Genomic DNA, 15026 nt, shown 5'->3' with positions numbered 1-15026 from the left:
GACAATAAGGAGGTATTACAAGAAATGGCTCAAAATTGGAAATTAAATACATAATTAGAAAATAAATAAATAAAAAAAATAAAAACCAATAATACAATAGTATGCGAAATTGAAGACTTACAGTTTCATAATAGTTGATTAGAACTAATACGATTTTTCCCCCAGAATAATTTAATATTTTACAGTTTCACGAATATTCTATTCAAGAAGGACATGAAATAATTATATGATTTAGAGTTGGTAACTATATTGGTTAACGGTTTGGTAAATGTGTAATTTAAAGTGTTTAGCAACAACTCAAGCTCGTAGTCTATCTTTCACGGCAAAAGACTGGACAATCATATAATACATGCTTGACATCTTGAGATTCCTCCCCACAAATGCAAGTTGCATCGTCGTAAATAAGTTATTCAGTACGTAGAATCTTGATTTATGGTGATATCTTGTTGGCAACACTGACAAGACGGAAATATTTGCCGTTTAGGAACTGTTCTTATGTGACCCTCACTATAATTGGTTGAGGTTTTATCCGGGGTTTTCCTCAACCCATTAAGAGCAAATGCTGGGTAACTTTCGGCGCTGGACCCTGGACTCATCTCGCTAGCATTATCACCTTCATCTTGCTCAGACGCTGATAACTACAACAGTTGATAAAGCGTCGTAAAATAACCAATTAAAAACAGGAACAGGATGCAGGGCGTTCTGAGATAAGGACGGCAGGTCGTGAGGCTACTGTCATCTGTTGATCACAGACTGCAGTACTGGAGGACTGTGACCCGCATATTTCCTTGAGCTCATCGCATGATGATCCTCGGTGGACAAATTGCCGATCAAGGAAATCTGACTTTCTTTTTGGTAAGTGGTTTAGTTTACTGACATGAACTAATGGTCTCCTAGTTTTAATTGCAAGTAACATCGCTACTACTCATCCAGCAATTATCACTAGGGAGCGGATTTTTATGTGCTAAAAATTTAAATATATTTATTTTTTACTAGCCGTACCTGTGCGCTCCGCTGCACCCGTTAGAAATAAATATAAAGTAATTACATAATTAAAATAGGACATTTGATCCAGGGACCATTCGTGTTTGATAGAAGGATAAATCGTTTAATATGTTACTTAATTTAAATTGGATCCAAATAATTAAAATGCGATCATTTTGGTCCAGAGACACTCATTTTTTGCAATGACAATTCCTTTAACATGTTTCTTAATTTTTATTACATGCAACTATAGTTTAATGAAGATTGATATCATGTAGATTTAATGTGTATATTTTATTTTACTTGTTATAGGTTTCCATTGAATTATGGTAATAACTTAATTTTAACTCTTGTTTTCTACGTATTCAGTAAATGGCGCTTGGCCCACTATGGTTCTGAACCCTTCAAATAACTTAAATTATATTATATAATATTACTTATTATATTATATTATATCAGAAGTTACTGTAATAACAGTATACCATTATGTCCATCTAGAGAAACTACAATTTCCAATGGTGAAATAATAATTAATTATACAAGTCGGTTAATTTAGCTTCCGATATTACTTCATATAAACACAGAAACATTCTCTGTAGGCTATCTGTAGGCTAGCTTTCGATTGTTGCTGTCCAAGGCCCCTTATAGACGAAGTCATTTGTTTTTTAATTCATTACACGGCCTTAGATGGCAGTTATTTTAATTTTAAAACGCATTTATCTCATTAAATATCAGTCCTATCAAAGTTTTTCAAGGAACAAAAACTTATCGCAAATTATTTTTAAAGAAACTTTTCTTATGTAATATTTCTCATAAAAATCAATAATAAGCGAGATATTTTGATTTATTTAATTCAGGCCCCCTTATAACCCCCCTTTTAAATAATGTATTTTGAATGCCATATAGCCTAAAATCTAAGTTACAACGAACTTAATTTATATTCCAACTTTCATCGACATCCGTTCAGCCATTATCGCGTGAAAAGGTAACAAACATACATACAGACAGACAGACAGACAGACAGACAGACAGACAAAAATTTCAAAAAAGCGATTTTCGGTTTCAGGGTGGTTAATTATATATGGTAGGACCAATTATTTTTGAAAAATCGAAAATTACCAGAAAAATTTCGGCTACAGATTTATTATTAGTATACTAGATGTGCTAAAAAGTACGAAAATATTTGCTAAAATAAAAAATATATATATATGTTTTTAAATATGACAAAAATACCTTACATAGCTTGAAAAACAAATGTTACTAGATACTCACAAACCACACTTGAGTGCTAGTAGTTGGCCGAGAATTGCAGTGAACAACAAAGGTCATCTCCAAATTCTCCATCACAAATGCATGCCGATTATCTCTGAACAACGACTTATATTGTGAAAATGATCTTTCCGCATCACAGGACGTCAGACGTGCATATTTAAAGAGAGGAATGTCGCAAACACAAACACCGTCAATTTCACCTACAGGCACATCCTCCAATACTTGAGCAACTTTACACATTTTTTTATATCCACTGTTTTTCCCAAACGCTTTCTGGAATTATCCCTTGGTAATTGTGCTTCTGAACCTGGTAGCGAGTCTAGTTTAATTTCCACGGCACGCACCTCCCTGTTCCAGACAACAGGATTTTGGATGTTTCGAGTTTTTTTATGGTGTCACACAAAAAGCTTAAATTTGCTAATAGGAAAGCCAAATCGTTTTTTAAATAACCATCTTTCAGTATATCTTGAAGGATATCGATTGACGAAGCCCGATAACAGGGAATCACAACAAGATGTATTGCCTTACTTGATAGGCATGAGCGAGAGATTTGTTTAAATTAAATAATATTTATACCCGAGCTCTTATCTGTTGTGTTTCACAAACAAAGCGTGGAATGAAATCATCTTCAGCAACAATAAACATTCCTAATTATGTGTTACAAGATCTCTCCTCCTTGTCCATGTTAATTTATTCTCTAATAATAACACTGATATGCTGCCTAGCAGTTCTCAGAGCTTGAGGCGATACTATTACAAAAATGGATCACGGATACACCACACAGCGCTTAGAAACACGAAACAACCAAGAATTCTTAAAAAAGATAACGTACGTCTGAGTGATATAATTGATTTAGTTTTAAAATATTTAAAAGTTCTTGTATAAAAATGTTTTAATTAAAAAAACTCCAAGATTTATGTGTTTATAATAGATTTCCTGAAAATATGTATTTACATAATTTGTTTTGTGAAAATATGTGTTTTTATGTGAAATAAAATTCGGGTTTTAAACTTGAAACTTCATGTTCGGAATTTTTAACTTTGTTAATTGTGTTTTATCACACGCAAAAATAATATTTAATTACATAGGAATCCGCTTCTTACTTATCACATCAGAACTGGCTTCGATTCACTGGGGAATGAGTGGAAATAAGCTAGCTATAAGTTCCATGGAATCGTTAGACGTATGGCATGTTGAGCTAGCTGTCTCTGGCTCAATAGGCGTAACGATTCCTTTTACTGAGCTTACTAAACGACCTCGAACATCATAAATATAATCTTGACTCGTTGCAGATCTCCGTTTTCCACTATCGTTGACGAGCGAGCCAATTGTCTTCAGCTTTCTTGCCATCACATCGATAAAATTGTTGGTATGGTTGAAACATTGCGCATACCGAATTCTCTTCGAAATGCCCATCGTGTTTGAATCAAGGAATTTGTCTCCCAATAAGTTTTCACAATAAAAACACGCTGTCGAATTGAGAGTTGCATTTTCTTGTTATTACTACAGAAACTAGAAACTGCGAATTAATCACTAACAGCTAACAATTGATCATAATAGTCAACAATGAATTTCAGGAGTAGCAACACAAATTCTCCCAAAGTCACTGAGATCATTAAACTCAATTTCAGGTTTATACCAGTGTTACGGGATTGATGTTTGGAGCAAGAGGAACGATACCTAACTTCTCTTCTCAATTCTGTAAGACCCTAGGACTGCACAAATCGTTTCTGAATGAACTGCCCCTTCTCATAATTAGAGAGTCAGTCAAACTTTTACGGAACCACCTATATGGACTCGAATTCAGTGTACTGAAAAAACTGACGTACCATTATCATTTTTCATTCACTCACTCACTCACTCACTCACTCACTCACTCACTCACTCACTCACTCACTCACTCACTCACTCACTCACTCACTCACTCACTCACTCACTCACTCACTCACTCACTCACTCACTCACTCACTCACTCACTCACTCACTCACTCATTCATTCACTCATTCATTCATTCATTCATTCATTCATTCATTCATTCATTGTATTCCATAGATCTTACATGAGCAATGAAGCTTTAAGATGTGGAACAAGTCAAAATTGTACACTATTACAATTACAATTTTTACAAATTTTTACAATATTTTACAATTTTTACAGTTTTACAATGTAGTAATTTTCTACAATGATGAGATGAGGTCCGAGGATTCGCCAGAAAATTACCCGGCATTTGCCTTTTGGTTTGGGAAAACCTCGGAAAACCCAACCAGGTAATCAAATCAAAGGGGTTGATGCCGAGGATTCGCCATAGACCATCCGGCTTCAGTCCCACCTCGGAAGAAACCATTCGATGAGACCATTCTTATTAGCTTTCATCGCTTCTTTACTTGTAACTTTTTTTTATTCTGTATACTGCCATTGTTTGTTTGTTTGTGTACTTGTTTACTTTTTCCTTACTCTGTTATCTTAAGGTACAGTTTGTTTACGGCGATCATCGCCGGACGCACATCGCTAGCGATTGTCCCCGGAGTTGCTAGCAGTTGAAATGAATGCGCACGGTTTCTTTACAGCGAAGATCGCCAGCGCTGTTCGTTGGACGCGACGCAGATCGCTGGAGGTTGCTTCTGAAGCAAATTCAGGACGCACATCGCCGCATTCGTGTTCAATAATCGATATTTAGACAAGGTCATGTTGTAATATCGAATATCTAATCTGTACGCGTTAACCACGTCTGTACGTTTTGGCTGCAAAACAAATCAAGACGTTTTGTAATTTTTCACGGTCTGAAGACGAAATTATTATTGAATATGTGTCACAACATAATGCTCTTTTTAATATGAGCATATGAATTAATAAACTAATTAAACAATAAACCCTTACATTACATATTAAATTTTTATCACGCCCGAGCCCCAGAGAATTTCGTTCAGTGTGGGGTAAGGGGGAAATTCTCTCTTCTGTAAGTTTTCTGTGACTAGGCCTACCTAAGTACTTACGCGGTATTCTGAAATATAGTGTTTTTTTTTTTTTTTGTAGAGATGTAGTTGATCGTATATACAAGGCATAATCAAAGCCCAAACGAACCAAACCTAACCTATCACATGTTCGTACATGTAAAGTGTATAAGCGGATTAGGAAGGGAACTACCTCAGCGCTAGTTTAGCTATTTTTTTTTAATTGTTTATACACCATGTAATGTAATACAGTATCATAATAATAATAATAATAATAATAATAATAATAATAATAATAATAATAATAATGTTCATAACCTGAGTTATTGCCAATCTTTCAACTGGAGTTGCGGGGGTCTTGACAAAATTTGTAGGTAATTTAACATTGTCATTTTCAATTAAACTCAAAACATAATCAAACTGGTCAGGTGAGAGTGTGAAATATTCCTTAAATTTTGTAGCGTTTTTATAAAGATGTCTCATTATCAATGTGTTAAAACAGAATTCTGTAAACCTATTCCTGAATATTTCATTAGTCTGTAGCTTCTTCCTTTTATAATACGCATGCGAGATTTTGATATCGTCATCTCCCTCTTCTAGAATAAATAGCAACTTCATTATCTTGGATTTATTCATTATAATTTTTAGGTTATGTCCGTGGCCTACATTAATTTACTTGACCATATGTAGTAGATGAAGGAATAAACAAATGAGAATCTACAGCGATGTGCGTCAATAAAGAAACCACTTCTCGGCGATCATCGCCAGCGTTTATAATCGCCGGCCATGTGCGTCCGACGATGATCGCCACAAACAAACCGTAACTTTACATCATCTATTTGTTCTTGTATTGTTTTGTATGCTTTGTCTAATGGCAGCCTCCAGGGCCGCCGAGAAGGGGGGGGCAAAGGGGGCGAGTGCATAAGGGGCCCGTAAGCAATAAGGGCCCGTCAGATTAAGTGAGTCTCATTACTTTTTAATATCATGAATAATTATTCGTAGATACATACGAGTATTATAAAATTTTGTAAGAACATTTCTTACATAAATCTGACATATTAACTCAACAATAGTAGATTTAATACAAATTACCACTTCATATGTAAATATTTGATTTTTAGCCTATACAGGGTGTTTCAAAAATAGAGGGCATAATTTCAGGTATGTATTCCCCATATGTAGACAATACAAAAAGTTCATTACAACATGTGTCCGGAAATCCTTGCTTTCCGAGTTATGGCCCTCAAAACAGCGATATTCACCGGAACGTTTTTCTTCCCGCAGGTAGGTGCCGTGACAGAAGATATTAGCAGAGGACACTCTAACAGTTAATCCCGAGGCGAAGGGTACATTGAGTGTTGTGTTTGGCGCTGTACTGTGCGACATGTAGGCCTACTCAAATCAGGAGCTGACAGAAGTGCACTTCATGTACGGTAAGGCGTACGACATTGCTGTGCTGCCTCGTCGTTTCTACCAGGAGAGGTACCCTGATCGATGGATAGGTAGAGGTGGTCCAATTCCTTGGCCTCCACGCTCACCTGATTTCAACCCTATCGATTTCTACTTATGGGGCCATTTAAAATCATTGGTGTATTCGTCTCCGGTTCCTGACATGGAATCGCTTCGGAATCGAATTATTGCAGGTTGTGACGAAATATGCAATACTTCTGGAATTTGGGATCGTGTTCGCAGGGCCATGATACATCGATGTGAGGCCTGTATTCAAGCAGGAGGTGGACATTTTGAACATCTTCTATAAAGACAACTACCTGCGGGAAGAAAAACGTTCCGGTGAATATTACTGTTTTGAAGGCCATAACTCGGAAACCAAGCATTTCCGAACACATGTTGTAATGAACTTTTCGTACTGTCTACATATGGGGAATACATAACTGAAATAATGCCCTCTATTTTTGAAACACCCTGTATAATAGAATATCGGTTTTCCGCATTAACGCTCACCGACGCGACACGACAATTGAGGTCCTCGGCATTTGCCTGAACTATGTTCCCGCCGCTTGTAGTTTTTTTTTTTTTTTTTAATATTGGTCGACCAGCAAACTTGCTATACAGACCACTGTTAATTATGGAATATCACATGCAGAATATCATGCTGAGGTTGGCTCTAAAAGACTCCTCTAATTAATTTAAATTAATTAATTGAACATTTTTGTGAATTATGTGAACAAAAATATGATGATTTTCTGTGTTAAATTTATGAAGAGTCGTCAGTATCACTAAGAAGGATGTCTTGAGGGAGTTTCCTTTTAAGTCGAGATGGCTGACAAGATCTTGCTCCAATGTTATATGTCACAGCTCCAGGAAAACCAGGAAGTTTGTTGAAGAAAGATTTTGACATTGAATGGATGTACTGTTCTAGTGGAAGAATTCCCAATTCTTGATGCAGTTGTTGATTTCTCACAAACCAGGGGGCATTTGTTGCAGTATGCAGGAACTTGTTCTGGGGAACTTGTAGGCGATGCATGTGAGTCTTATTTGCAGTCCCCCACACTGGCGCTGCATAAGTTAAAAGAGGTCGTACAAGCGAGGTGTAGAGTAGCATTGAACAGTCCAATCCAATTTGTGAACGTCTATTAACCAAAGGGTATAATTTTCGAATTATAGAAGAGGTTAGTGTGACAATGCGAGTTATATGGACATTCCATGTAAGTTTCGTGTCTAATAATATTCCCAAATATTTGACAGCTACCGCTTGTAGTGAACACGTTCAATTATTTATTGGCTTGTCCTTTTTAACTACCAACCCACCGCTGCGCTGGCCCACCGCAATTATGCTAGTGGACTCTCCCAAACCGAAGTCGCAGGATACGTTTCCTTTTCAGTACATTGTATGTTTCATATCGAAACTTTTGTCTTTTCGTTGTCGTTTGTCTAGTAAATTCTGTTCATTAGTGTTACCGACTACAGTTTAACTGCGCAATGGACAAGTACAGGCATAAGTCGGGAGCTAAGAAGCACAAGGAGAGACAGAAAAAATTGGAAGGTATTAATATGGGTGCTAGACTGCGTGAAAAATATTATGAAGACATTAACAAAGAGGTCGGTGATGAGCCGAAATATTTAAAATCAATTCATGCCTCTAATTTAGGGCCAATCCCACTGAAACCTATGAATCTCCTAAATAGTCTGAGGGAATTAAAACTGGATACTTTATTTTCAAATATTTCTATAACCATTAGAATATTCTATACAATTCCTGTGACAGTTGCTGATGCTGACAGATCCTTCAGCAAAATGAAGGAAATAAAAAAATGTATTCAGATAAACAATGTGTCAAGAACGACTGAGTAACCTTGGCTCCTTAGTCTGGAGAGCGATCTTGCTAGGTCTTTAAATTTTGTTGATATAATTTATGATTTTGCATCAGTGAAGTCAAGGAGAATTGTTTGTTGATGTTGGACTGCAAGTTAGAAATTACAGGTGTTTAGAAATGTTTTATGAATATAATATATTGTACTAATGTGAAGTTTTGCTAAACGTTTTCAACGTAATAAAAGTGTATATTTTTAAGTTCGTATCTGTGTATGGGGTTATCTTTTATTTATTTTGCAAATAATTATTACTGTTAGAATAACTTGTAACTTGTAATTGGTACTTTTTTCAAAGGGAGTCCGAGTACAGTATTGCATAGGGGCCCATAAGTTCTGTCGGCGGCCCTGGCAGCCTCCAATTTGAGGAAGCTCTGGTAAATAAAAAAAACCAAACAGTCACAAAGAGAATATGCATCCATAGATAGTTGCTAACCATAACCACTAAGATCGCTACTATCGCCTCATCACAGACAATGCAAAATAGTACCGACATAGTCTATTGTTCCTAGTACTTTCATCACCTCAAGCTCCGTGATTGTATAATATATTAGACTGTGTTTATACTACAATCCAAAGATAAATTATAACTCATTAAAATTGCAAAGGTTTATATGGATACTCTGGATAAGATCATACATTGCACAGTTTCTAATTGGAAAGAAAAGTCAATTTTCACTTTTTAATAGAAAATGGACTGAGGAAACAGTAATGGAAATTACGGGAAAACGGCTGGACGGATTGTAATAAATGACCCCTCATTTTGAAGCTTGGAACTCAAAGATTTTCGGAAAAATAGTAGTTTTTAGTGAAATGTCAATTTTCAAACATAATTTTCCTATTTTCCAAAATCCATCTGTCGTCAGTTTTGAGAACTAGCTAATATCATTCACGGCCGACTTGATATTCCCTTCGCTTTTTTGTAAAGAAGAAGCGAAGCGAGCATCAAGTCGGCCGTGTTGCATTTCAGAATAAAACAAAACACATATTACAGTAAACAATATTACACGAAGGCCATGTTCTGCAAGAATGCTGACATATTTAGAGCTCAAATTAAATTAGTTATTAAAAACTCAACTTACTAAAAATAATTTACAGGTTCGATTCTGTGGTGTGTAATTTTCTGGGTACAGCTGTGTATATATAGGTATATATATATATATATATATATATATATATATATATATATATATACATATACATATACATATATATAGTATATGTTACTGAGGGCTATAAAACTTACGTAAGATAATAATATTATTAAAAATCAATTATTTTTATAATTATTAATCAAGTGGGGTTGGGTCTTATACATACAGTATATTTAATGGCGGTGTGGTGTAGATATTTATATGCGTGGTTCTCTTCAGTACTGGCTCAAGAGAGAGAATGTTTCATTGTTATGAAAGCAAATAACTTTCCGAATGTCTGGTATTCTTCATTGAAAATAAATCTGAAAAATGTTTATTTGAACGTCTAATGAACTTAGTTTGCAGAATTTGCTGCACAAGCCATTAGTTTAATTTATAATTTAGAGGTTTTATAATAAAAATATGTATGTGACTATTTATTAATATAAATTTTATATAATTTTAATTGAAGAAAAAACATACCCGATATTATAAAAAACAAAAAGATATAAGCGTACATGTGCAAAAAGTTTTAAATTATTTTTAAAATATGTACAAACCTCAATTAGAGACGAAAAGAATACGTGTAGTTTCCTGATTATTAAAGATATATATTCTAACAATTTGATCTTATTTTTAACCATAAAAATAGTGATGTTACTCTTTGTACTCAACAGATCACTCACCACCATGTCTTCACGTCCAAGAATCATCTCAGTCTCTTTAACACTACTAATACCGGTCCTCACATTCTGGATTTGGTTGCTCATCCAGGCTATTCACTCGTCATCGTTATGTCCTCATGGATGTTGGTGTGATCCAGAGCAAGCTGTACTGGATTGCTCACATGCTGCTTTAAAAGAATTACCTCACGTATATCATAGACGAATGTATATTATATTTAACCTTGACCACAATAACTTAAACGAACTTGGTAAGGAAGTATTTGTCTCCAAAAATATTTTCCAAATTCAATATTTGAAGCTAAATTATTGCAATATCTCGTACATAGATACAGATGCATTCAAAGGTCTGTCATCGCTTCGCCAACTTAATCTGCAGCACAACTTCTTAAAGGAATTAAAAGTTGGTACATTTAAAGATTTGACTCACATGAAAGGTCTACAGCTAAAGAACAACAGAATTGAGAATTTGGAGATCGGAATATTTGAAGGTTTGGTATCATTAGCATTGCTAGATTTGGAGCATAATTTGTTATACAGCTTGAAAAGTGATGTCTTTATTGGGTTGACGAGTTTGAATATGCTTTGGCTATCACACAATAGATTATCAACTCTTCATCCAGATGTGTTTGTACACTTGACTAAGCTGAATTATTTGTATTTAAATGGAAACGAAGAACTGCAGATTCCAAGTAACAGTTCCTTTCTTAACACACTGACAGTGGAGAACTTATACATATCAGATTGTAACGTAAGTTGTGTAACGCACAAATCATTCGAAAACGCAACTAGAGTTAAAGTACTGGACCTGAGAAATAACCACCTGAAAACCATAGATGAAAATATATTTAGAATCATGCCTAGGTTAACAGATTTATTCTTGTACGGAAACCCACTGGAATGTGACTGTGGGCTCTTAGAAGTTTGGAGATGGTGTCAGAAACATAATATCAAAGTAGTAAAGGATACAGAAGTTGTAAGATGTGAGAGTCCTGAACAAGTGTCAGGAATGTGGTGGGGAGTGCTGGGAAAGGCTCAGTGTACAAATCAAAGTATAACTTTCGAGGAAGGCTACAAGGCTGTAATTCCAGCATTTGTTAACACGGCAGATTATTATGCAAGATACAACAATTTTGTTACATATGTTCAACCTGTAATATATATATTTTTACTTATATTTGGCACAGTTGGTAATGTAGGTGTTCTAGTTGTGATAATATGCAATTCAGAAATGCACACTGTTCCGAACGTTTACATAATGAATTTGGCTGTTAGTGATTTAATATTATTAACCATGAACACAATACTTTCTTACATCAATGCAGAGTCAGAATCTTGGCAACTCGGTGAGGTTTGTTGCAAGATATTCGGGTTTTTCCGGCACTCTAGTATAGGAGTGTCTGCATATTTGATATGTGTTATGAGTATTCAGAGGTACCAAGTAATATCGAGGCCTTTACACAACAGACGTCAATCCATGACAAGAATCGTAACGATAGCCACCATCCTAGGAGTCTGGACAATATGTTCATTGTTTGCGATTCCATATACGTTAGCTATGCACGCCGATGATACGTGTTCTGTCTACGAAAGCTGGAAATACTACCAAAAGGTGGTCGTGTTTGAGCTTGTGGTGTTCTGTATCCTTCCCCTTGGTGTAACAGCTTGTATGTATTGTCTGACGGCACGCCATTTAATGAGAAGCACCAATATAGTGTCCGGAAGAATTCACAACCAAGGAAACTCGCGAAGGAGCACAACAAGAATTGTGTTGAGCTTTACTCTGGTGTTTGTTGTTAGTTTTCTCCCATATCACATTTTGATAACTTGCATTGTAAGAGCAGAATTTGCCTATCCCATTGAGATGTATTACATGTACGCAATATCCACATACTTACTGATATTTAATTCTTGTTTTAACCCAGTAGCACTGTGTTGCTCCAGTAAATGTTACAGAAGTTACTTCAAGCATTACTTACTGAAGTGTTGTGGGAGAAAGTCTCCGATCGCTGCTGACATTGCAAAGAAATGAATAACTGGATAGATTTTTTAAAATGGAAAGCGAAGGATATGATGTAAACTGAGAAAATTTGTAACATATACATTTAAGATATCTATGTAGTGATAAATATTTAATAATATATTGACATTTACTTACTTACTTACAAATGGCTTGTAATGAACCCGAAGTTTCATTGCCGCCCTCACATAAGCCTGCCATCGGTCCCTATTCTGTGCAAGATTAATCCAGTCTCTATAATCATATCCCACTTCCCTCAAATCCATTTTAATATTACCCTCCCATCTACGTCTCGGTCTCCCCAAAGGTACATTTCCCTCCGGTCTCCCAACTAACACTCTATATGTATTTCTGAATTCGCCAATATGTGCTACATGCCCAGCCCATCTCAAACGTCTGGAATTAATGTTTTTAATTACGTCAGGTGAAGAATACAATGCGTGCAGTTCTGCGTTGTGTAAATTTCTCCATTCTCCTGTAACTTCATCCCTTTTATCCCCAATATTTTCCTAAGAACCTTATTCTTAAACACCCTTAATCTCTGTTCCTCTCTCAAAGTGAGAGTCCAAGTTTCACAACCATACAGAACAACCGGTAATATAACTGGTTTATAAATTCTAACTTTCACAATTTTTGACAGCAGACTAGATGACAAAAGCTTCTCAACCTAATAATAACAGGCATTTCCCATATTTATTCTGCATTTAATTTCCTCCCGAGTGTCATTTATATTTGTTACTGTTGCTGCAAGATATTTGAATTTTTCAACCTCTTCGAAGGATAGCTAAATCTCTAATTTGTTATTTTGCATATCTTATAATATTCTGGTCACGAGACATATTCATATACTTCGTCTTTTCGGGATTTACTTCCAAATCTATCGCTTTACTTGCTTCAGGAAATTAATTGAAAACCTATATTACGTTTTTTGATTAAATGCGCGGTTAATTAGAAAATAAAGTTTGAAGTTTTAGCAGTCCGGAAACATCGCCGCTAACACACTCTTCCTGTGATACAGATGTAAGAAGTCAACGAACTCGGTAACTCGGTGTGTCTCGCTAAATGAGCTGTTCTCTGGCGTTGTGTTTTAATCAACTCGCTGTCTGAAGAGGTTTGAATTTAGAGGTTTTTAAAATTAAATTTACACGAAAAGCGTCCACAATATTGAAATACGCCAGAGGGATAAATTATCCTTTATTAGTTTTTCTATCAATATGGACAAAAATCATGATCCTACTCGCAATACTTACCGAATAAGAGGTTGTTAAACATTTGAGAGAGAAAAAAAAAACATAGTCTTTTGCTACATACAACATGAACTATTCACTCTGAAAATCTGCGCGGCTATAGCTCTGGTTCCCATCCTTTTGTCATTTGGCATCCCATTTCCGGAACCGTACTCTTCATATTAGCTAAAGTTTGTAATTAATATAACTGATGTTCTTCCAAATGTAGAAGTTGTAATTAAAAATTAATGTCCAAATAATGTAATTACAAAGAATGGAAAAGTCAAGAGGACAAACAGTGTGTATATATGTAGAATATATTCACATTTAATTGGTAGTGTACTTAAGTGAATTAGATATTTCATGTGATTCAATATTGTGGGTTGGGAATAGTATCAGGCGTATTATACGAGTAACTGTAGGAGTATTATGGAAATAAATATATGGAAAGAGACATGTATGCATGTATGAATGTATGTATGTATGTATGTATGTATGTATGTATGTATGTATGTATGTATGTATGTATGTATGTATGTATGTATGTATGTATGTACGTATGTATTTATTCACACTGCAATGGGGTATATACCCGGTGGTAGTGGTAACTAATTACACTCAATAATGACAATAATAAACTTATTAATTAAAAATACAGTTAATAATAATACTAATAATTATTACTAACAATAATAATAATAATAATAATAATAATAATAATAATAATAATAATAATAATAATAATAATGATAATAATTTTAACAACAGGGAATGTCCGAAATTAAATGAAGCACGATCACTTAAAATAACATTTAAAATAAATCTAATTTGTATCTTAAACCTAAGTTCGAACTAAAACCCACGAGTATGATATGTTCATATCTGCACAATTATTACCTTTCAACATTACACTCATTTCGCTGTCAACTCACTCACTGCACTGGAACTACGACACAGTTCACTGATTTCACTAACACTTCAAAAACATTTCATTGTTCAAATACTTTGCATTGCCACTATAAACTATAAAACTTCACTGACAGGAACACATTTCACTTACACAACACACTTCACTGACACAACACACTTCACTGACACAACATAATTCTTCACTGATACAACACTTCAATAACAAAATATCATTTACATCCTTTAATTACTGTATATAATTACCGTCTATTAGGAAAGTCCTTAAGTCTATTTTTAAATACATTTTTGGTTGTTGGTAAAGCCTTTAGTAAGTCTGCAGGTAAAGCATTCCAGTCCCTGATAGTACGATTGAGAAAAGAAAACTTTCCAGTGTCAGTCCTCTGTCTTCTTTCCCTCAATTTATATGAGTGGTCGTTCCTTGAAGAGTAATTTGGCGGCTGCAACCTATTTTTTATTTCTCTCCAGGCAGGCTCACCTCTGTATGTTTTGAACAGTGC

At 35.1% G+C, this 15026-nt stretch overlaps 1 protein-coding gene across 1 annotated transcript; it reads left to right on the top strand.

The window, feature by feature from the left end:
- The first annotated feature begins 682 nt into the window (after positions 1-682).
- Positions 683-12669, top strand: LOC138708654 (uncharacterized). The gene is made up of 2 exons (XM_069838741.1): positions 683-855; positions 10348-12669. Exon 2 carries the CDS (start codon positions 10361-10363, stop codon positions 12383-12385), a length of 2025 nt encoding a protein of 674 aa, XP_069694842.1. The 5' UTR covers positions 683-855; positions 10348-10360; the 3' UTR covers positions 12386-12669.
- Positions 12670-15026: the final 2357 nt, after the last annotated feature.

This window comes from Periplaneta americana, chromosome 11, assembly GCF_040183065.1.
Source record: "Periplaneta americana isolate PAMFEO1 chromosome 11, P.americana_PAMFEO1_priV1, whole genome shotgun sequence".
In the NCBI taxonomy this organism is placed as follows: Eukaryota; Metazoa; Arthropoda; class Insecta; order Blattodea; family Blattidae; genus Periplaneta; species Periplaneta americana.
Note: the sequence above shows the minus strand (reverse complement) of the source record. Positions and strands in the feature narration are given on the sequence as shown.

Excerpts from the sequence above, each read along its gene's own strand:
- LOC138708654 (XM_069838741.1), top strand. The coding sequence starts at position 10,361 with ATGTCTTCACGTCCAAGAATCATCTCAGTCTCTTTAACACTACTAATA.